The sequence below is a fragment of the Centroberyx affinis genome, unplaced genomic scaffold (assembly GCF_046629955.1).
Source record: "Centroberyx affinis isolate AG114_WGS23_722 - 3 ecotype Tasmania unplaced genomic scaffold, CSIRO-AGI_Caff_v1 ptg002045l_1, whole genome shotgun sequence".
NCBI lineage: Eukaryota > Metazoa > Chordata > Actinopteri > Beryciformes > Berycidae > Centroberyx > Centroberyx affinis.
Window position 1 is genome coordinate 220,893 of NW_027280380.1, and position 23,231 is coordinate 244,123.

General features: G+C 40.9%; 3 protein-coding genes and 1 non-coding gene across 5 annotated transcripts; 2 read left to right on the top strand and 2 right to left on the bottom strand.

The window, feature by feature from the left end:
- The first annotated feature begins 2,475 nt into the window (after nt 1-2,475).
- LOC139654113 (mesenteric estrogen-dependent adipogenesis protein) lies at nt 2,476-4,759 on the top strand. The gene is made up of 5 exons (XM_071531152.1): nt 2,476-2,754; nt 2,871-3,007; nt 3,463-3,578; nt 4,339-4,509; nt 4,628-4,759. Exons 1-5 carry the CDS (start codon nt 2,555-2,557, stop codon nt 4,640-4,642), a joined length of 639 nt encoding a protein of 212 aa, XP_071387253.1. The 5' UTR covers nt 2,476-2,554; the 3' UTR covers nt 4,643-4,759.
- A 391-nt stretch (nt 4,760-5,150) lies between these two features.
- Nucleotides 5,151-8,083, bottom strand: alox5ap (arachidonate 5-lipoxygenase-activating protein). The gene is made up of 5 exons (XM_071531153.1): nt 7,889-8,083; nt 7,645-7,726; nt 6,017-6,087; nt 5,505-5,586; nt 5,151-5,432 (listed from the first exon to the last, which is right to left on the bottom strand). The coding sequence occupies exons 1-5, from the start codon at nt 7,953-7,955 to the stop codon at nt 5,270-5,272; spliced, it is 465 nt and encodes a 154-aa protein (XP_071387254.1). The 5' UTR covers nt 7,956-8,083; the 3' UTR covers nt 5,151-5,269.
- Nucleotides 8,084-9,036: 953 nt separating this feature from the next.
- trnae-uuc (transfer RNA glutamic acid (anticodon UUC)) lies at nt 9,037-9,108 on the top strand. The gene has a single exon. It is a non-coding gene; the product is annotated as a tRNA-Glu (tRNA).
- A 1,784-nt stretch (nt 9,109-10,892) lies between these two features.
- uspl1 (ubiquitin specific peptidase like 1) lies at nt 10,893-22,344 on the bottom strand. Of its 2 annotated transcripts, XM_071531156.1 has the most exons (9): nt 22,221-22,344; nt 21,281-21,437; nt 20,249-20,371; nt 19,121-20,123; nt 18,591-18,701; nt 16,849-16,978; nt 14,959-15,084; nt 13,464-13,624; nt 10,893-13,346 (listed from the first exon to the last, which is right to left on the bottom strand). In XM_071531156.1, exons 2-9 carry the CDS (start codon nt 21,404-21,406, stop codon nt 11,506-11,508), a joined length of 3,621 nt encoding a protein of 1,206 aa, XP_071387257.1. In that variant the 5' UTR covers nt 21,407-21,437; nt 22,221-22,344; the 3' UTR covers nt 10,893-11,505. The 2 variants fall into 2 exon arrangements, with proteins under 2 accessions (XP_071387257.1, XP_071387258.1); XM_071531157.1 differs by lacking the exon at nt 21,281-21,437 and having other exon boundaries at nt 22,221-22,336.
- Nucleotides 22,345-23,231: the final 887 nt, after the last annotated feature.

Genomic DNA, 23,231 nt, shown 5'->3' on the forward strand with positions numbered 1-23,231 from the left:
GGTTTGCCATCAAATACTGTCCAGATATTCATGATGCCAAATGTTTTCCAGGAATATCCATTTTGTTCCCCAGTAGGCTAAGTCAATAGTAATTTTACTTTTACTTAAGTAGCCTACATTTTTACTGAAGTATGGTACTTCACTCCATTTTAAATCACATCCATTACAGAGTACGTTACAAATGTTGTGGCTCTCCATAAACAAAAAAAACTGAACCATCATAAATTGTCAGTCAGCAAAGAAGAGAAGAGTAATGTAGCTTTACTTTATTTTTGCACTTTATTTTGCAATTTCCAATTTTTCCAATTAAAGAATTGTGTTTTTAGAATTGCGTGGGAAAGATCACAATGTTCTCTTTAAAAAGTAACTTAGTAAATTACTCTGACTTCATTTTAAATCAGCTACTTTTTAAATTTTACTTAATTAATTACTTTTACTTAAACTTAAGTAAAATATCGGCAAAGTAACAATACTGTACTCTTTCCACTACTGGTCCCATGTTCAAAGTCTTCTGTCAGAAGGCTAAAATGCAGAATAGGATAGGTAAGCAGTCTCATATGAGGAAGAAAATAAAAAAGAAAGAAAGTGAAGCATATTTTCTGCTTTGTGCAGGGACTGGAGTATGTGGAGACATACAGAAAAAATGAGTCAACAGTCTCCTGACCACAGAGGCTAAAGATGAACTTGTTGGCCGCCAAAGGTAAACAGGCGGGTTGGAATGTGGACCCACATCTGTGAGTGTTGACATTCTTGTGTGGATAAAGTGAATTGTAAGAAACCCAAATAAAAAATAGGGACTTATAGGTGTGTGGTTAGTAGTGATTTTATAGCCTTATCGTATGTAATGCTATTTTTATCATATACAATATTCCTAGAGTTACCTTTAGTTTTGCTGTGATATTTGGATTCTTCTAAAAAATGTATTATAGGGTTAATACTTATTTTTCATCAGTTCTCTTGGAAACTCCTGTCCCATTGGAAAGTGTAATGTGCAGAGGGATACTGTGATTCAGTCTCATGAATGAAGCATCGGTTTCTCTTGTGCTTTGTTTTGCTTCCTTGTGTTTTATTTTGTTGCATGCGGTGTTACATTATTCTGTGATTGATTGATTGTATAGGCTTGTTCTCTTTAAAGTCATTTGAGATATGCTTGTGATGAAAGGCTATATAAATAAATGAACTTTCTTTCTTTCTTTCCTCTGATATGAACTTTGGCCCAACATTTGAAGCAAATGATCTGCATGGATCCAGTTGGCAGTATGCCAACTAGTTTGCTGATACGAAACACAAATACACATTATATTAATGCCAGGATTGCACCACAGGGTGCTCAGGTGAGTCACATGTCTGAAATTGGGTGTTGTTGTATTTTTCCTTTTGAGTCCAAGGTTCTGCCTGCTTCAATAAAGTATAGACCTACTGCAGTTTCCAAAGAGTAAGCCAACTGCTGCATTCAAATGCTCCTCATAAGATCCTACATTCTGGCTTCAGAAATATGATTTGCCATGCTTTCAAGGGCTTTTAACCAATAACTAATAGGGAAATGGGTCCAGTAGCAAGAAATTATTATATTTTAGAAATCAAACAGCACAGAGTTACTTTGTGCTGCAGTGGCAGAATGAGGAAGATAAAATATGTAATGTAGCCTAATTGATTTTTTTTAAAACAAATATTTAGGCAATAAAAGTTCAGCAGATAGTGAAGGCAAACACGCAACAGTAGGCTACTAATTATTTACAAAGAGCCATATAACAACATAATTAAATACATCATATTTACTATCAATTGTTGACATGACCCCCTACAACTTTTTTTTCTTGTCATTTGTTTTTATTCATGGGACAGTTTACAGTAGAGCGAGACAGTAAACATGGGAGAGAAGGGGGTGACATGTAACAAAGGTCCCAGGCAACAAAGGTTCAAAGCCAGGACATTGTGGATAGACAAGGAATCCACCTCAGCCAACTGAGCCTCCAGGATGCCCCACAGTTCAGCAGTTCGGGTGTCATAGAAATATTCCACTTTTCCAGTCGTACCACTTTGTTGGGTCGTTCACGTTTACTGATGTCGTAATTAATCTTTCTGACAGTACTGGAAGGCAGCATACTTTTTTTTTGTCACGTGAGAATTCAACAAATGGAAGAGCTGTGTGTTCATGGAAGTGTGTCATTCTAGCCAGGCTCTGAGACGCCTAGAATTAGACTGGATATAAGTAGTTTTGCCTTCAAAATAAAAGCACAATATTTGTCACTTTTGGGGGGAAATAATTGCGTATTGAGGCGTCCAGGACATCTGTTTCAAATGTATATTTTATTTTAATTTGTCACAGATTTCCTTAAATATAGTCTTTAGTTTCACGTTGGTACAGTACTCCAGGAAAGGTACATTCCTTTTAAAAAAGGCTTTTAGTTTGAAAAACATTGACCGGACGTTGTACATTCTAAATCTGTTTAGCTTGACACTGTTGGGAAGTTAGGAAAAACTGAGCTGCAGAGCCGGGAGTGAGACACACAACAACAACAGCTGCAGCAGCGGCGGAGGAAAGCGTGAAACCATGACGATAAACAAAGTGTCCGACAGTAAGATGAGCGTGACGGAGGTCGAGCAGTTCTTGAGGAACCCGCCGGCCGGTTTCTCGGTGGAGACTCTCGGCTCGGGCTGCCGAGTCCAGAGCGACCCGGAGGAGAGCCTGGTGCTCATCGATGACTTCCACTCCTGCAGGGGGAAAGTGGCTTTCCACAACTCGCTGGGACGGTAAGGAAAGGACTGCATGGGATGGGACATGTTTACACACACTCTATATTTGTATACCCAGTTTTATTGAGCTGTCTGACTTACTTGGAATTACTTTTTTTTTTTTTTCAAAACAGAAACGTTAAAATGAGTAATTTATGGGAGTATACACGCGTCAGAAAGAGTCTGCTGTCCAAGAGGATTTATCTGCTGATGTCTGCCTGCGAAGAAAACTCTTCACTGACCAGCAAAAAGGCAGCAAAAGAGCCGAAAGGTAACTTTTCCTCTGTATCCACACTGTAGGCTAATAAAAACACATCAACAGAATACATTTAGAGATATATTTCAAAATATACCATGAAGAAATTGCAAACATATTTGTGCATGAAGGTGAAATTTATTGTAAGCACTGTATAATTTGGATACACTGGATAACACGTGTTGTTCCATACTAGCAGCCTACACAAACGTTTTTTTCCTGAAATGATGTGTGGTTATTTGTGTATTTAAGTAGGTCACAGGCTGTTGGTGGCAGCAGACTGGTATGGGTGACTCATGTTGGTTTCCAGTGTAGGGATTTTTGCACTGGGTGGAGTAGAGGAGTAACAAACGAACCACAGTGCTTAAACCACCTGACAACATCTCACATCATCACTCTCTCTCTCTCTCTCTCTCTCTCTCTCTCCCTCTCTCATTTTTGTCCCCTCATTATCCTCATTTCTCCATCAGTGTTGAAGCAGTATGTGGTGTCCATCGAGGGGAGCGACCCCCTCGTCAGGTGGGAGATGGAGAGAGGGCTGGACTGGACCATCTCCTCGGTCGCTGGGGAAAGCTACAGAGTGGATGTAAGGATTCAGCTGTGTCCAGTTTGTTTTGTTTGTTAAGCGCTTTAAAGGAAAAATCCACCCTCGGATACTCTAATGCTGCTATTTGTCATCCGTATGTGTTGTTCAATGCATTCCTGGAGTTATTTTTGTGATGAAGCTCATTGTTTGTGTTTAAGAAGATCACCCCAAAAGAATAGTCCAAGGCACACTAAGGTTTGCTAAGGTTAAAAAGCCCTTAATATGGGCTACACGTACTTGTTTAATCAGGGCATAATATATACTACCAGTCAAAAGTCACATTTTAGAATAATAGTAAAGACATCAAAACTATGAAATAACACAAATGCAATTATGCAGTGACCCAAAACTGTCTTATATTTTAGATTCTTTAAAGTAGCCGCCCTTTGCCTTGATGGAAAGGCAAAGGCTTTGGAAAGAAATTCATATACAGGCACCAACTTCATGATTTATATTTGTCTAAGAAACAAATTTCAAGCATTTAAGCATAAACCTTTAGATCAAAATGGCTTTAAAATAATGAAAACCATACTTTTGACTGGTAGTGTATGGGCTTACAACAAAGAAGCGTGCCTTGGACTATTCTTTTGCGGAGATTATGCTTCTTAAACACAAACAATGAGCTTCATTCCATCTTTTGCCTTTTTTCTTTGACACCTGGTAAGCAAAGCCTCATTTTATTTTGTGATGAGTTGTTGTAATATGACTCATGGTAATCTATCCAGATAGTCGTGCTGAACGTGACTTTTCCTTGTGCCAGATTGACTTGACCGAGGCATTGCAGACCTGGGCCGGAACAAACTTCCATATACAAACAGACAGAGGGAGCGTCAAACCTGTATGGAGAGACGCCTCCTTTACCCTGAAGTACTATTCTGATGCCCTCTTTGACTTCCCACACTGGTTTGGCTTCAGCAAACGGAAATTTAAGGTAAATATCTCTAGATGATGATGCTTACTATTGTTGTTATTCACATTTTGCTGTGTGTGTCTGTGTGCGTGGCTACTTCTAACTCATCTTCTCTTTTTGCATCTCTTAACCATGAAAGCTGAGGCTGACATGAGCCATCAGTGGATGTGGAGCGAGGCAAAAGAGTGTAGCTGCTGTGTTTCTGGTGAATCCATGTCTGCTTCCACAAGAAAACTTGAAGAGGAGCTTCTTGATCAATACACTAACGGTCCTTCATGATAACCATCAACCTGCCAGCAGTGGAAGGACCCATGTGTCAGATCAACCCACCTTATAAGGACTGCAGGAACCACCATATAGTTGCTTTGGGTTCCAGGTATTTCTTCTGTTTCAGTGGATGGAAACCCCAAGCATTGACCAAGATATTACATTTCTCATAATAAGAATGATGCCTATATTGAAGTATATTTAGGCAAGTTATGTGTTATGTGTCTAAAAAGGGTTAGGGGTATTTAAGATGGAATGGAAATAAATGTACATTTACTTGATTTATTGTTGTATGGGGGGTTAAGGGTGACAAATCTGACCTATTGTAGAATCAAATGCTTGCAGACAATCAATGAATCAATGTGTGCTTATCAGTAATTTTATTTTTTACCCAACTCAAATAAATGCTCTTTTACAAAAAAAAAAATGAAAACCAATTGTGAACTCAACAATTTTCATCAAGTAAAAGAAAAATGTGGGGAAATGCAGCGGCTGCCATTCGACACACTCAGGTCTAAGGGATGAGGAGAAGAGCGGATGCGGCGTTGGTGATGGTTTCAACGTATTCTTTATAGTCGCTGCCAAAGTAGCGCGTCAGCAGGTAGTTGAAGATACCCACAATGCACATCAGGAGCAGGAAGAACAGGACGCGCTTCCCAAACAGGAAGCCTGGAGTGCTGCACGGAAACAAACACAAGTAAGACCTTGATAGTGTCTGAATACACACAGAACTTAGGCCTTAAATTTACCTTTGAGAGGTTTGTCCCATGTAGCCAACAAAGTACTTCTGCCTGACCACAAGGTAGACGATCCCAGCGAAGGCAGCAGGAGCTGCAAACATGACGGAGACAAGCATCACCCTATGAAACCTATATATAACCTCAATATCAATCAATCAATCTATCAGACTTATTTGTATAGCACATTTCATGCAAGCAAATGCAGCTCAAAGTGCTTCACAGATAAAAACACAATGGAATAAAACAACCAGAAAAGAGAGGTCATAAAAATAAATATAGACAATGTATATAAGAGTAGAACAATATACAGTATGTGGCCAGTTCCTTACTTAAGTGTTACTTATTTGACTTGGTGCAGTTCTTAATTGCTCTTTCTCAAACAAATGTAAAGGAATCATTTCTGCCCAAAAAAGGAGATCTAGAGAAAAATGCTCTTTTCACCGTGTCTATTGGTATTGTGTGGGTGGGTGCTATTTACAGCACCAAAGTATGACTCTATCAGTTGCCTGATTAATGATTACCTTGCCTGAGGCACAGACCAGCACACCACATCACTGCCAGGAAGGTGGGATAGGCGTCCATGCAGTTACGACTGGGAGAAGCGCAAACAAGAACCACGATTACTTCATCTCAAGGAAGTTATGTGCAACGAGAAGCAGCCATGAAGCAATCCCAGATCTCTTTCAGACTGACATGATTGATGCCGAGCCCTTGCTCCGTGTCTATTAGGTCATGTTTTGAAACTAGTGCAGAAGTAGCCATTAAGATAAAGACCATCATTACAATAAAACAATGCATGAGCTACAAAGTGCAGTGTTACTTCTGAGCACTGGAGGAGTAAGTTAATGTTGAAATGGGAAGCCAGGAAAATCTGAGCCGGCTCTCGTCAGCACTAGCCGGCTGTTGCACTAATCGGTACAGTATGTTGCACAGAGCCGCGTCCCTCAAACCACTTCTCATGTGACACATCTCAGGAGAGAGTCATTCAGGAACTGTCCCCGCCACACTTTTTAGGAGGACTGCTAGTACTTGTCTCTGTCCAAAACTGCCCAAAACCGCCCAAAACCACATATCAGTCCCTAAACTCACCACACTTTTTTTATTTTGAGAGCATGAGTGTGAGTAAAATGAACAAGAGGGATATAATGTCACAGACACCTACAGGCATTTCTTCAAATTCCACCAAATGTTTGCATCATGTTTCTGAGGCTATAAGTTGGCATGTCTTTGAAACCCTGATATTACCTACAAGACCGGATGTGGCTCAATTATTTTGTCTTAAAAACAGGAAGAACGTTGGTGTCGTGTTCATGGACAAAGAGATGAAGCCTCTCAAGGCCCCACATACACTAAACTGTGGTTTGTCTGTATAATGGGGGCTTAATAGCAAGCTCAAAGATACACTATTTAATACATGTATCGTATATTAGTGTATTACATAGTGAATTACACTAATATACTGTACATGTAATACATATAGTATGTTGTATGTAGGTGTCTACATATCAACTGAAATATAGTATAAATAATTTTATATTTACATTTCTAGCTTTAGCTCATTAGTCAAAGCACACTTAATCGAAGCAATACTGCATGATGGATTTACATTTTATATGGTGAACATTTATACACCAAGTGTTTGTGTATTGACCAGAGAAGTCAAAGCTTTGACACTTAATTTATGCAAACAGTTGGCGTGTATGCTACAAGTGACACAGAAGCACTTGTGACCTCTGGATTGGCTGATAGATTGCCAAATTTGTCAGCCATTTTCACTGTTTTACCAGCCAGATTGCTTTTTTTTTTGGCTGGTAGAATAAATTCAACACCACTTTGCTGGTGGCTGGTGTCACTTTGTACTGTAGCATAACTTTCTACCTGGCTGGGAGTGTTCAGGCAACTGAACATTGCCTCTAGATGGAACTGATACTGGGGAGGCATGCAAAGCCAAGTAGAAAGTTTGCATGTGTCGTATGCAAATATAAGACTAATCAACAAAAATGACACACAGCATCCATTGTTTTAGTGGTGCAGATGTTTCAGTTGGCAGGTCACTGAGAAACATAACACACTTGAGAATGGGAATAAACAAAGGTATTAAGCTGTTAGCTGTGTATGAGTGAGCAACAAGTGGAGAATTCACACTTACTTGGCACAAGACACTCGTTCAAAAGCAGACGCATGGGTGTTATGGGCCTTGCCTTCCTTCTCTACCTTCTGGGCAAAGAATGCTTTAAACCCAGAAACAATTAAAAAAACAGTGAAATCATCAGTAATGCCGTCAGAATTGTACAGAATTTCTTAGAGCTTTCTTAGAGATTCAAAGCAACAAAAACATATGATTGACTGACAAATATTCTTAGTAACAGATATTGTTTCTTGCTTTTTCTCACCATTCTGAAGGACACTGATGAGGGTGACGATGACTAGCAGGTAAATGTTTTCCACCACATAGTCCATGATTTCTCTGTAGTTCAAGGAGGAGAATGAGGAGGATGGGCTTCTCTGTCAGGTCCAAAACAGTGGATATATGTTTCTTGGAGAGGAGAAAGTTGGTCTGTCCCTCTCTGGCACTATACACTCCTCATTACCTCTCACTCCCACATACACACTCCTTTGTGGTTTCCTCTTTATGTAAATTGTGTTGTGGCTTAATAAAAAATACAGAGGTGGGGGTGTGTGAGCTGTCCATCACTTCCTCAATGTGTGTGTGTGTGTGTGTCTGTGTGAGATTGCACTTGTCAGATGGTACAAACATGCACACACACACACATACAGAGTTTCATGCTTGGCCGACATAGGTTAATTTACATTACAAAGTATTAGTTAAAGGTGCTCTTCATTCTCAGCTGGAGGTTGTGTGGGTTCCCTGCAAAACAAGGAATAGTTTAGTCCGAAGAGGTCAATGCATGGCATGGGAAGTCTTTGTAGATATACATTAAGATCAAGTCAAAACCAGTAGATCCCTGTAAAAAAAATGTTCAAAGCAAGGCCAGGGATCTAGTGGTTTTGCCTGGATCTTTACAGTTCCCAAGCATTGATATATTCTGACTCTGACTATTCAGTTATACCTACATCCAAAAATCACCTGTCCTACTAAGGAATAATTTAATTTCACTATAATTTGATTCACCAGAATTATTAGACAGCACTGAATGTACAAAATACTCTTTTCATGACTGATGAGGTGATTTCAGGTAAAAGCCTTTATCCCTTATTGATTTCCCTTATTAAATCTATACCAATCACAAACGAGGAGATGGAGATAAAGAGAGGCAGACGAGTTAGAGAAGGATTTTCAAGCTTTTGGCGCTGAAGCTCACTAACAGGAATGTGTCCCTATGTTGTACATTCAGTATATAAGACAGTGAGCTGATTGTCTTTCCATATTATGGGGGTCTTTGGGGACAAAATCTATTTTGTCTATTTGTGAAGACGTGGGAGATCCCCTGTTTTCAGGCAAATATACGAGTATTTCACGTAGTTTTACTTCCATGGAGCTTCTTTTTCAAAAATGGTGATCACGGGAGTCGACGCCAAGTCCCATATGGTCTAGCGGTTAGGATTCCTGGTTTTCACCCAGGCGGCCCGGGTTCGACTCCCGGTATGGGAACTTGTGTTTTGTTCTTTTTCGGGTTAATTAATGATGCACTAAACTGTCTGTGCCTCGCCCTAGGCGACGTTATAAAGGCAAAACAGCAATAACCGTAACCGTATCTGCACGAGAGTGAAATGGTGCGCACTGTCAGGAAATGGCCGCTAGGTGTCGCGTCAACACCTCTACACAGGGTTTATAGGCTGCATCATGATGATGATGATGCCCAACTGCTTGTCATGCCAAGGGCCACTGATGAGCCCCCCCCCCCATATTTGAAAATCATTTTGTTGTTGGGTTTAATACAGTTTTGCATTTTTTCTACCCCCAAGATTAGGAGATAACAGTGATAATAATAATAATAATAACAGTAAACTGTCATTCTTATTCTCTCATTGTCCTCACTGCTGTTGAGTGAAATAATGAACTATTCCTCCTTTTCCTGTGGACTCCCCAAAAACATCAAGGACCCCACTTTGGGAACCAGTGCACAACCAATGATTACATGGTGAATATATTACAGTTTTCTATTTGAGAAACAAGAGAAAATGAGAGAGAATTAAGAGAAATCACGCATAGGCCTATATGAATTTCCCCCTGATTAAGAAAGGCTACAATTCCTGTCTTTTTCTTGCCTGGTTCAAGTCTTTCACCTGCCTGTGAAAAACAAATAGCACCTTGCAGCTCCATAGCAACACTGTAGATGTGCAGATTATTCTGGAAATGATTCTAGTTAGGCTTCATTTTGTGCTGGCTAAACCATGAGAGAGGGAAGTGAAAGGGAATTTTCAACATTTTTTTTCTTTTATTCATTTATTCTCCCCCAATTTCACAAGATTTCCTGTTGGGTTACAAAGCTGTTATTAACTGTCAAGGACGAGGGAAATTCAAGCCTCTGTTCATCATATTGCGCTATCTGAGATGGTTCATAGAATCAGTGTGAATTTGAACTCTATCCATTCTAACCATGCACACTTTAAGAACTGCAGGTATTGAATAAAGCTACATGAAAAATGTCACCGGTTTCTTTTAACCATCTGAGAGATCAAAACTCATTAAGCAGGAAAAAAAGACCTCTTCATTTGATTTTAATTAAATTGTGTTAAGGTCAGTGCAGCTAAAGCAGGTGAATGCAAGCCTGATTCATCTTACCTTTCACTCATCTTCTAAGCCATCTCAAGAGGTGTTTTACGGTTTCCCAACATGCCTACCAGTGCTGCAGATGATGAAATCAAGTGTTTTAAGCTATCATCTATGACAAGCATTTTCAGAATATGAACACCTGGAAAATTAACATCAATAATTCAATTTGTATTCTGAAGTGTAACTGTAATCTTGCCAAAACCAACTACTCAGATTACATTTTTGAAAAGCATTACCATCTTGCATTTACAATGCTACAAATATTCTTGGCTTTAACTGCCATAACTGACGCTATGTCTTTGTTGATATAAGCTAAAAGAAGGACCACCCACAAACCTTGGGCTAATCAATACATTAACTTTTGGTGGGAAGACTTTGGAACATGCACAAAATCTTAATGATCGTCACTCAAAAATATCTAGGTACTGGAGTAATTTTCTAGACAAGTATTTTGTCTTAGTAAAATATATCTAAAAAGATGTATGAATAAAATATCTTGATTCCATCCCCATGCCTGCTGAATACTCCAGTGTCAGGAAGCTGATGATAAGTGAACATATGTTTGTAAAAGAAACTAGATACGTATTCACATAAGTTGTGCTTTATAACAATGACATAATCATTCTCACATTTTGTACAAAACAAACAAAATATATATACACAATCAAATTATTTATTTAATGACAAAAAAAAAACCTATATTTTTTTTATAGAAAATCATTCAGAGAATTCAAGTAATTTCTAAAAACAAAGAAAACTCAAAGCAAACTGTTATCACCTTAAACATGATGGGCTCACACAACCCATTAATGACATACAAAAGTGCCAAACTAGCCCATTACATAAATAGTTAACTTAAAGATGCAGTTCACAAGTTTCTAGCTAAGTGCCAACTCCAGTAGACTAGTCTTTCTTTAGACATGCCGTCTCCAACATTATTGCTAGCTACCAACTGATTGTCTTCTGGCTCAGCTAACTAGCGTCACACAAACTGCACGACCAAATCCACCACGTCTCTCAGAACAAGACATTTACGAGTTGGATCCCTCCAAGTTAATGGTAACATGAATACATAGAGATATTTCACTACTTTAAACTTTCAAACTGCATCTTTAAGAGGAGCTGTGCCACTTAGGCCTGACATATCTGACTGAAAGATGAAGTGTAGCCTTTTTGTTATAAACTATGGTAAATTTTGCATAATTCCCTCATAGCAGCAAGGTTAATATGTCATCTGTGCTTGCAGCCTGCAGACAACACCCACCCCACAGGCTAAAAGAAATAGTCGAGTGCACTTAGTGCTTCTGTCTCCATCTCAGTCTGTTGCTGAGTGGCAGCGCCAGAGAGAAACTCCTCCAGGAAGTTGTCACTGTTGGTCGTGAAGGACCGCCCGTCCGCAACAATGTTCACCTGTGACACCCCACCAATAGCACTCCCCCCATAGTCCAAGGGGTTACCTCCATCTTGTCCAGTGGTAAGCATCTCTAGGAGGCCAGTGCTGTCTGGTGATAGGTTGCTGGCTGTTGTTGCTGGTGAAATCAAGTCAGCGAAGAACTCGTCACAAGTGGAGCCGTCATAGGTACTGGAGGTAACGGTGTGGGGGGAGCTCAGGTCAGTGCTGTCCGGTCTGAGGCTGGCCTTCCCTCCAGCTCCCCCCTGGCCACCCAACCGTTGGTTTAGCTCCTCAAGCTTCCTCTTCTTTGCCTTCAGTTTCTTGAGGAGCTTGTACCTGAGGGCGTCAGTCTCGTTGAGACTAGGAGGAACCTTCATTAACTGGCTGCCACGTTTCTTGGGATTGGAGGATATTTTAGGGAGCCCCATCGCTCCACGAGGAGGAATTGCTGTGTCATAGGAGGCCATAGGAGTTGTTTTTTGAAAGGGCAACGGGGATGGAACAGGGGTTTGAGGAGGAGTTGAGGTGTTTGAGGTCTTTGCACTGAATGCATCATACATTTCTGCAGCTTTCAGCGGCAGGGCCTCACTGTCCTCTCTCCTGAGCTGTGGTTTGGGGAAGTATCCCACAGGGGTCTGCTGTCTTCTCACTGGGTTGGGCGTAGAGTGACTAGGGATAGTGGGCTTTACTTGTGTGATTGAGGTGGGTGTACGGGTGGGAGGGAGTTTAGCAATGGACGAGTGAGCTTTGCTTAGGGGGTGTCTGCTGAGCAGGTAAGACCAGCGGGCGTTCTGGTCCAGTGATGGCGGCAGCTCGGGACTCCTCTGAGAGATCGGTGGCGGTGAGGTTTCGGTAGACGACTCAGGAGAGGCTTGTTGTGTAGTTTCAACAGGTGGTGCGTCATCATCCTGAGCAGTGGAAGCCACCTGTGTGGGAAGGATTATTTCCGAGTGCTCCGATGATGCACTCTGTGAAGTAGCTGGGGCCGCTTTTGCCAACACAGCCTTTTTCCCTTTTTGTCTGCTTTGGTTTTTGCCTTTGGCTTTGCCTCGACCTCTTCCTCTCCTGGAATGAGGCACAAATGTAGGATCGCTGGATGAGTCATCTACAGTTTCAGGGTTGGATGAGTTGGGGGTCGAGAGGAGCTGCACGGCAGGGCCATGAGGCATTTCGCTGGATATTACAGCGGAGGAGCTATCTGGAGTAGGGGAAGAGTCTACAATTTCATTTCTGCTGGAAAGACTGGTATCAGGAGTTTGGTCATTGTAATTCAAAGGCCTCACTTCTGAGTCTTTGACCTCCACCAGCGTGAGTGTAACAATGTCATTGTGGGTAAGGCCCTCAAAGGTGTCAAGCATCGTGGTAGAGCCTATGGATGTATCCACACCTGCCGTTACTGTTGTGTCCATGATGTTGCTGCTGTCGCCAGATACTGTGAGAGCACAGACAATGTCAGTGTCATTTTGTGAGATGAGAAGGGACTGGTCTGGAGACTGAGCCAGCAGTTCATCTGCCATAAAGTCTTTGTCTGAAAGACTGTGGTTCATCTCATTTTTGGATGGGGGAGATTCAGTAACCGTGGTGGAGGGAGAACAAGCACTTGGCTCCTTGTCGTTTTCCATCTCCCAGAAGACGATGTGGATGTCCTGAGCAGGAACCGGCAGCTTTGCATGGGTGGCACAGTGTGGATGTTTCAAGTCGTCAAATTCCAGCCATAATCCTGTAAGGAATAGGAGTGCATCAACTGTTACATAAATTACACATACAAAAACGCTAATAACACGCAACATATGAAAAACATATCTTGAAAAAAAAGAGATCTCTTTTATATACCAACCATCAGGTTTATGAATCCAGGTGACAAAGTGCTTGAGATGTTGATCGTACTGGATGACCGTGGAAACCGAGTAGTGTTTCCCCTGGAAGTTGAAGGAGTAGATCCTGACATCACTGTCAGGAAGCCCCTCAACAAAGTGCAGTGCAAACACAGGAGGCACTCTAAAGACACACAGCAAGTTTTGGTTAAGTTGATGGTAAAGTGTAGGACTATCTCTAAATAATGTGAATAGTTCATTTCCAAAATGCTATGTACCCATTTTGCAAAACAATCATTAACTTAGGTTCATTATCCATAATCTCTAAAATACAGGATCCAGTCTGCAAAAGGGGCAGTTTGTCAAACAAGGAATGAAGTTACCTCCTATCCTTTAACAACTATAATTAAGTTTTAATTTTGTGACCTAAATTGGTTTCTAAGAGTAAAATGGATCAAATAAATGGGCTAATGTGACAGCACAAGTTACATTTTCTCTATTTTGCGCATGTTTTGTTCTCTATTTTGCACAGCACACAGCTTAAATAGGTGTAACCATGTTTGTTCAGCACCACCCAGGCCAGGACTCAATCTCACAACCTCTGCTGCCAGTGGCAAGTCATGAACTTGCCATCTGACTAGTTACTTAACAAGCGGCTGTTTCACAGTAAGACTAAAGCAAACACCAGGGCGAGCCATCCCCTAAAAGGCAGAATTCAAATTAGTTTAAAAAATGTTCAAGATAAGACAACATAGAAATATCTGTCTTTTTTTTTTTTACTAAGACTGAATGCTCCATAAGCAAAAAACTTTCAATTGACTATAATTGTTTACACGAGGGCAGAATTCACAGTGGTTGTTTACAGTACCATTTATTGTGAAACATTTTCATGCAGTAGGCTCGTTTGATATTTTTATCCCTGTGGACCATTTACTGGGGACAGTCTGAAGATGCTGTGTAGCATGTTTGGTGTCATTTGCATGTAAAATGGAGGAGGAGTTAAGTTTAATTAGTTTTACAGTCTTTGATAAAAACAGAGTGGACTGACTCGAAATTGACTACAGGTGGCAGTGAAGCAAAGTTTCTTCACATATTGACAGAGTCACTGTGAAAACTAGAGGTCTGTAGGATGCATCACTGATCTATTGCAGGTTTTATTGATTGCTGTAGTGCCATGGGACTGGACCTGTGTGCAAAATTTGGTGCATTTTCATGCTTGGGAAGGCAGTTTTGGTAAGAGGAAGAAGATAAATAGGTAGAAATACAAGAAAGACCGGCAGCAGAGTGGTCCGGCCCCTAAAAAACTGCCATTTATACCAGAATCCAGTGGAGTTAGAGCTTTGTATATAAGAGGTAAAAACAATATATATGTTCCATCATGAACTGAAGTGACTGAATCTAAATATTCAAATCATGAATCCCTAAAGAGGGTAGTCAATCGAAATCCTCTGTCAATAAGTTAAGGTGGAGACTTGCATGCACTCAATACAATAAGCACATAAACAGTTTCATCCTCACCTCTCCAGCACCATAGTCCGTGTCTGATTCTTCTTACAGCACAGATTGCAGGGGGCGAGGTGAGCTGCGTGAAGTGGGTGCCAATCAGGCACAATATTTGTGAAAGTGGGAAGAGGTTTCATAACCCTGAAAGGAAAGCGTGAAATATATTTAGGATTCATATAGCCTTTCAAAAGTTAATCATTTTCAAATGAGGGGAGGAGAAAGAAAGTTAAGGTAATAATTATATTTCCCCCAGCAATATGGTGTTAATATGTTAAACCCAAATAATACTATGCGCATTTAGGGATTGTTTCTCTATACATATTGCCCAATAGAAGTAAAAAAAAGTAGAGAAACAACCGTAGAAGTTACTAATGTTTGTCTTTAAGCTCTGTAGCAGGAACATGTTGATTCAAGGCAGGTTTGATAACTTTTGTTTACTTATACTCATTTAGCCAACAGTGTACTTGATGTAAAACACAGAGTGAAATCCTCTTAGAGATACACTGAAAAGTCTGGAAAGAAAACTCAACAATAAGAAAGATTTTAGGAAAGTTAAGGGGTTGCAGACTGCTAGAAGTCGGTGCCATCAAAAGGTATTTGATTATAGGTCACAGATGGTTGATCTGTCCAAATATTTTCATTATTTTTTATCAAAGAGCTGTAGAACTTTATCTGTTCATCTGATACGGCTCAATGACAGCAGTTAAAGCTCAAAGACATCATGTCATTTCACATACAGAATGGCACAAGTTTTAAGTGACATAATGTCTTGTTGTCTAAATAGAAATTGCGTTCACTGTACAGATACACACAGGAGCAAACAAAAAGCAGAAGCAGGGGCAACGGAGAGCGAACTGAGTGGTGGAGAGGGACAGAAACACCTGAGCTGATATCATAAACTAGGCTAATTGCTTTTGCTGGTGCAGTAGTGATCAAATTTCCGATTTCTGATTAAGCCATTAACACTGTTCACAAAAGTACTTTCAAGTGCTTAATTTATTATTCAAGTACTTTCCCATTCTGGTAAATAACTAATCAAAAACTAAAGCTATGTAGAATTTCAAGCACCTGTACACTCCATGTAGGAAAAGTTATTAACAGTTAGTAGTATACCTCAACAGTTTCAACAAATGCACAGAGTGAAATAGTGAGCTGTCTGATCAAAAATTTGTGATCTGCTTGTCTACTCTGCAAACATTGAAAATCTATATCAGAAACATCTATCTGAGCCAGCTGCCAGGTTCTCCCAAAAATGTGTATGTTTGCACCATTAGGCCTACATGAAATTTGTAGACTTGCTCAGCCATTAAGTATGTGAAATTTCACAAATTATCATTTTTGTAGTTATGTGTGATATTACAGTGCCAAAGTGCCACCATGTCACATTATCCTGGGGAGAATTCTTCTATTAGTCGGACATAAGGCAGCAGCAAAGCATTCCTGAGTAGTTCTATATGTTCCAATTTGCTTTATTGGTCACATTTGTTGACCAAAACCCTACGAACCCTATGTTTGAAGACATGACAGAAGATGAATCAACAATTCCCTGTTCGCGGTCACTTTTGGAGAAATGTTTCGAGCCAATGTACTTAGAGAAGAAGGAAAGGACCATTGATTATAAGGAAATTACGCAAACTTTTCTTTGACGGTTCATTGCTTTAAATACGTTTTTTCTCTCTTAAAAATTATCTCTGAGGCAGAGAGTGCCCTCGTCCAATTGCCATAGGGTGATATAGTATTTGTTCCCGACATGATTCGTCTTGAGCTTTTAATCTCATATAACTGTCAAGGTTCTTGTTAACTAAGGCAAATCACACAGGCAGTTTTCCAAAAAGGCTCAAGACAAAATGTTTTAGTTTATAAAGTAAAATGTGTATAATGTTGATGCTATATTTCGTTACTTGCCTGAGGTTAGTGGCAGTTTTGCAGTCACTGCACTGAAACTCCCAATGGAAGGTCAGCTGGAAGAGAGGCGCCACCCAAGAGTCCATCATGAACAAGATGGGCATGGCGAACACAGGAGTCTCCCTCTGACCTGAGAAACACAACCGAGCAGTGGTTAGAGCATCGTCACAGCTACAGATACACACATAACCATTTCAAGGTGATTTCTCACATCTGATTCTAAGGATTGGATTTGAAGAGATCGCATCCGTATCCACACTTGACCTGAAAATGGCTATTATGTGACTCCTGTGGCTGTATTTATTTACATCTGTGTCTGCATTACCTTTCCCCGCTCTCCCATCTCCATCTCATGTATGTGCATTGTGGCTGTATTGCAATCATCACAATGTGAGCAAAATACGATTTGTGCGTGTCCACACCTGTCACTTAATGCTTCCTGGTGTTGCCAGATGATAAAAAGTCTCTTCGAAATGACGAATGCAACCGTTGCCTTAGATAGTCATCAATTAAGACTCATCACTCAGTAGGACTTCATGATTTGCAAATGAGATGACAATGAATGTCAAAATAAACCGTGATTGCTTCTGCTCGTGTTGTGACTCGGTTGCTGGAAACCTCATTCACGTCTGATGAACATTCAATTTGTGCATCTCTGCTAGAGCTGCACACTACGGCTGTAACTGTTATCATGATGTTTTTACAAGACTTTATGAAGCCCTCAACTTTGTGTATAAGACTACAGTTAGCAGAGTTAACTTATCAAAACAAGAAATGGAGACTCCTTTAAATTACTCAATTTTTATCACTGTAATCTGCTTGGCAAATAAGTAGCATTAGGCTATATGAAATCTAATACTCATGCACAGATGGCTTGAGGGGCTCAGGGTGCATTGTGTTGTTGTGTTTGAAAAGCATTAGTTCAGACATCTCTGCCTTGCTCACAGTAGCTGGGCACAATTTGCATATGGTTTCAGAGCCAACATTGGTATTCTATCAGTGCTGTTGGTTTGAAAAATATAGTGCAAAGAAATGTATTATGACAGCTGTGTAGGAGACCGTCTGTGTTGCGTTTCGTCTGTCTCCTCCTCACCTTACTTCTTTCCCTCTCACCTGAAAGGAAAGAACGCATTCTTCCAATTCTATATTCAAGCTGTAGTCTCAAAAAAAAATCATTGCAGTAAGCCCTTAACTCCTTCTACTGTTAACCTTAAACCTTGTTTGTTGTTAAATCGATGCACGGTGCTGTTCTGAGAACTGGCAAATGAAAAGTCTGAGCTGTCTCTGCTTTTCTGTGAAATTGTGGGCCTGCTACTTGCCACACTCTACATAAACAGGTTCAGAGAAAGAGGAGGAAAACGAATAAAGTGCTGCTCAACAACTGCATCTAATGCTTTCTCTCGTGTCTCTTCTGTCACATTCAATCAAATGAATTTTAAAACAGAAGAACCGCATTCTGTGGATCAACTTCAGGTAGAACATGCATCCGTTTAGAATGCATTACCTGTTCATTTCCTGATACAATACTCAGATTTGGTTACACCCCATTTAGGCTGCTGCTGTTTTGAGTGGGTGTGAAAGTCGACCAAGAGGCAAGGTCATTTCAGTTGGATGAGAGGCTGACCAATGTGCAAAACAGACACTAACCCAGAGCATCCAAGATCATTTTTTAATTTGCCTAAACTGAAATCACATCAACTGGGTTCATTCGTGGTATGTTGTACTTCAGTTATTGATCTTACCCAGTTTGCAGTGTAGCTTGGGCTGCAGCAGTTTGAAGATAGACATCCTGAGACTCTGCAGGTCTGAGTTAGCCTTTTGCAGCACATGACTTGGCACCCTGACAACCCCATCTAGACAGAGAGAAATGAGTTCAAATGAGGAACACACATCACTTCACATGAAAGTGAATTCTAAACAAATATGCAGGAATTATGTTCCATTATCATAACACAAAATAATTTAATTAATGTAAATAGTGGAATTGTGGAGATTGTGGAATCTAAAAATGTCCACTAACAATGATGTAAGTACTTCATTTAGAGCCAACACATTTAGTGCCAAGATAAAATCTGAGTCATCTGGCTGAAAAAGACATGAAACTTGGTGATGTTTAAGTTTAGCTTATTTGCACAGTGATAAAACACAGAGGCAAAGAGATTTCAAAAAGCATGGAAAAAAGAGATTCAAAATGACTAACACTGAAAACACCACAGACACTTCACAAAATCTGTTGAAATTATACTGACAGGTTAGATTATCTGTTACTCACCTGTGCCAGTCTGCTGGTGGGCGTGTACAGCAGCGCAGGCCTCATCGTATTCTGTGATCAGCTGCCAGACAGATGACTGCTGAGGCTCATCTTTAGGTTTGGACTTCCTCAGGCTCTCACAGTTCACCAAAGCAACAAGCAGCGCATCCAGCCAACACAGGTTGTCCTTATTCCTCCAGAACAGCCCAGGTGGGACAGATACAAGCTCATCTGGCTCCTCTGACATTATTATCGTGGTTGGGGACAAATCTTCAGGTTCTGACTTTATTCCTACTTTGTCCTTACATGTGGAGATCGTGTTGCTGTCCGCAGCTTTTTGTTCCATCTTCGTTGGTTGCTTGCTGTGCTGAGGTGACAAAGTATTGATTTCGGTTGGATCAACCTCCCCGATTGTAAAACCAGACTGGCTGGAGTCCAGATTGCAGGGTCCGCACGGCGCCTCAGGTGAGTCAATCAGTTCTTCATCCTCCACCTCTGAGGTACCAATGGCATTCTGATGAGGAGAGAGCACTGGCACGCCCCCATCGGTGGTCAACAAGCCCTCTGGTGAGCAATGTGGATCTAGCTGTCTAGCTGAGGCGAAGCACATAGGAGAGGACAGACCATCTGTACAAGCAGCATTCTCTGGTTCGTTGTCCAAAACAGCAGCCGCCTTCTCAGTGTTATCTTGCAGCGATTCCTGTGCTGTTGTCTCTGTAACTGGACAATCAGACTCCTTATGGTGCCCGTTTAGCTTGTCTACCTCTGTCTTGGGTGCTGAGTGTTGGCCATTGCTGATAGCTTTTATGTCGGCAGGCTCCGCTTGGCTGTTCAGTGTGTCAGTGACACTTTGTAGCATAGGACTATCATCTCCATTTGATCGCAAACGTTTGGGTGAGGGTGCAATCAGGTCTTCATTTTCGAGTGCAAGGGGGTTTTTTCTTTTGCCCCCAGTGTTGGGCTCCACAGGAACAAGGTTGGCCAAGACATCCTCCAAAGGCCGGCTGACCAGGGGGAAGAGGCACTGTGTGGAAACAGAAGGGAGAGTAAATATGGACGTTACAGAGTGAAGTTAGCATAAAATTATATGAAACTGGCAAGTAAGGTGTGTGTCTGTGTGTGTGTGTGGTGGCAGCGACTGGGACTGACCTCTGGGTTTGTGCAGAGGATGATGGACTCCTGGAAGTTGATGCGGTAGGAGCGCAAAGCATAGGTCAAGCCCTTGGAAGCACACCAGGGACAATATTCCAATGAAGCAGCTCTTTCCTGAACCTTTGGAAAACATGAAAACAAACATGGTGTTAATAATTAATTAATAGACCACTTAGAGAAGTGACTGGGTAGTAGCCCGCTCAGCATACCTCTACAAAAAGAAGATTGGATTTTTCACTAATTTCACATTTAAACCAAAGATATGAACTGTTTGAATAAATATGCCAAAACAGAAAAAATGTGTTGTTTTTCAGGTATTTCTGCAGATCCAGTTGTAGTCTGCCCACTTTTCCATCATGTATTGAAGAAAATTATTTGTTTTCAACTTCAATGTCACATTTTAGCATCAGTTTCACAGTTTCCCCACTGTCGATAGCTTTTATGATTACATTTTTCCATCACACATTTAAATACTATTGTGCACGTGCATTACAATAACAAGAGGACAGAGGGGAATTGGAATGATTTGATTAACCTTGCACAAGAGCGGACAGGTGAAAAAGATCATTAAAAAAAGAACTGCTGAATATTGTGTTGATTAACTTTGTTTCAATGATTACCATTTTTTTTTTTATTGTTGACCAGCAGATCTCCCCATATCATGTCAGTGAGTGGGAGTTTGAGACAGAGTGGCACATGTGCCATGGAGTTTCAGAGTATCAGGGAGTGTCAGAACATATAAAACCAGTAATAGTACACCATGCTCATTTTACCAGTAAGTTTCAACACATTTTGCAGTAGTACACAGAGTTTCGGTTATGTATCAGCATTTTGACAAGCCTCAAGATCCACAGCACAACAGGCTTTAAGCCAACAACAAAACCTTTCGCCTTTTGATACCAAAGATTTCCGTTTTTGTTTTTTTGATGTCCAATTCGGACCGATACTGCTCAGTGACAGTATTGTTTCAAACATAAAGCAGCTTTGCACAAGTGACAACAGTGAGAGGAAAACATGAGCTCAACTGACTTTTCCCAAATACCCCGCCAGTGGTGGGGCCACAGCCCCCAAACCAGTGTCTTCACCAGTCATTGGCAAACCACTGATGCTCTTCTGGTCCAAAGCTGTCCGGTGCCATTCAATAAACATTACCATGTCACTGCAACCTGGCTCACCTCTGTAGGAGCTGAGGAGAAAATAACACCGTAGTGCAGGTTACTCAGTGTCTCCATATTTACAAGCTATGGTGGTACAACAGCAAGCCCACATGTAAGTGCTCCATAGCTGTCAAAATAGATTTTCTGCATAAACTAATCCTACGGAAGCCCAATGAGAATATTTATACACTTCATTTATGCCGTTTTCCCGTGATAATGAGTTACTTTTCTTTGTTTTCTCGAGATACTTTTCACATTATCTACTAATAATGAAAGTGACACAGGTGGGACTGCTAGTCAGCAAACTTAACTGAAGCATCAGGTCATTCATCCATTAGAAATGCACAATTTGTAAAGTTCGTGATAAACGAGGAAACATTTGGCCTAAATTGACAGGATTACACAATTAACCATGAGACAAGAGCAAGTGAAAGGCAAATAATCTAATCTGGGGAACAACCTGGGTGTTGAGACATCTCCTTTGGCCATGCTCCCTTTTAGTGTTGCCCATAATACAACTACACCCATAGACCCACATACTGAATTATGCAAGATGGCGTATCAGTAAGATAACGCTAATTTGTGACTGGCCCATGCATTCATTACACTAATGACTAACCTCTAAAGCTAGCATGCTAACTTTAACGAGGTTTACAAGCCTACAGACACTAGCAAAACTACTGGTTTGTGATCCTAGTGGCTAGCATGCTACTGAGATTAGCTGAGATTGAGAGAGCCACATGACAAAGACGGGCACAGGATTTCAGGCGCGGGCTCATCTCTCCGTCTTACTATATGAAAGTGATACATACCGAAATTAAGTTCATATTGTGTCTCCCTTTATGAGTTCGATCGGCGAAATGCATCCAAATACAGCTCTATTTATGAATTTCCACTCGCGGCTTATTTCCATGTGCATCCCTCTTCTAGTTCGTGTCACAAACGTTCTTTTTCCGCTCGCCGGCGGTTGTGCAGCAGCCTTTTTCTTCCCCCTTTGTCGGAAAACATGTGTTCCGCAGTCTACTGCCTCCACTTGGTAACTCAAGTAAACTGCAGCAGCATTTCAACAACTTATTGTTCACGTTAGTAGGCTATGGTATTGCCCTGGAAGCCAGAGGTAATACATTATGAACGTGGCCGGTATTATGGGGAAAAGTCGCATTTAATCAGATCAAAACACTTGGGCCTTTAATAAGGCCCAATGTTAAAAATAAAAATGAAGCATAAACATGGCGTGTCATTATTTAGAACGGGAAATCATCTTAAAATATATTAAAACAAAGTTCAAAATGTTCTTACCGTTGCGACAGTAAGCAAAAAGAAACACAGCTAGACTTTTTAGACATTAAATGCAAGCCTCTCCTTCCAGTCTCTGCTCATAGTTCGTGCATTGTAAATGAAGCCTGACTGACTATTATTATTATTTTTGCCTTTGAAAGAAGTAAAAAGGGTGGAGTAGTTTGGTGGTGGTGATTGGGGGGGGGTTGAAGAACGCCCACACATGTCCCCCTCTCTATAATACAGCCCGGCTCTCCCTCCTCCTGCTTGCCTCTCCTGCTATTGTACCCACACACACACACACACACACACACACACACTTCTTCCTATGTCTGCCTTTTACACCACCCAAGCCCTCCTCCTGCATGCGCCCTCCTCCCTTAAGCCCCTCCTGTATCTGCTGCTCTCCTGTCCTCTATTTTCCTCTTGATGACAAAATGAATTTGCATATTTTTCCCAGGGAGCGCTCATTAGAATGCATAAACTGGTCGCCTTCTAGCCTCATGTGCAGGATAGCTTTCTGCCATTGCATCTCCTGATGCAAA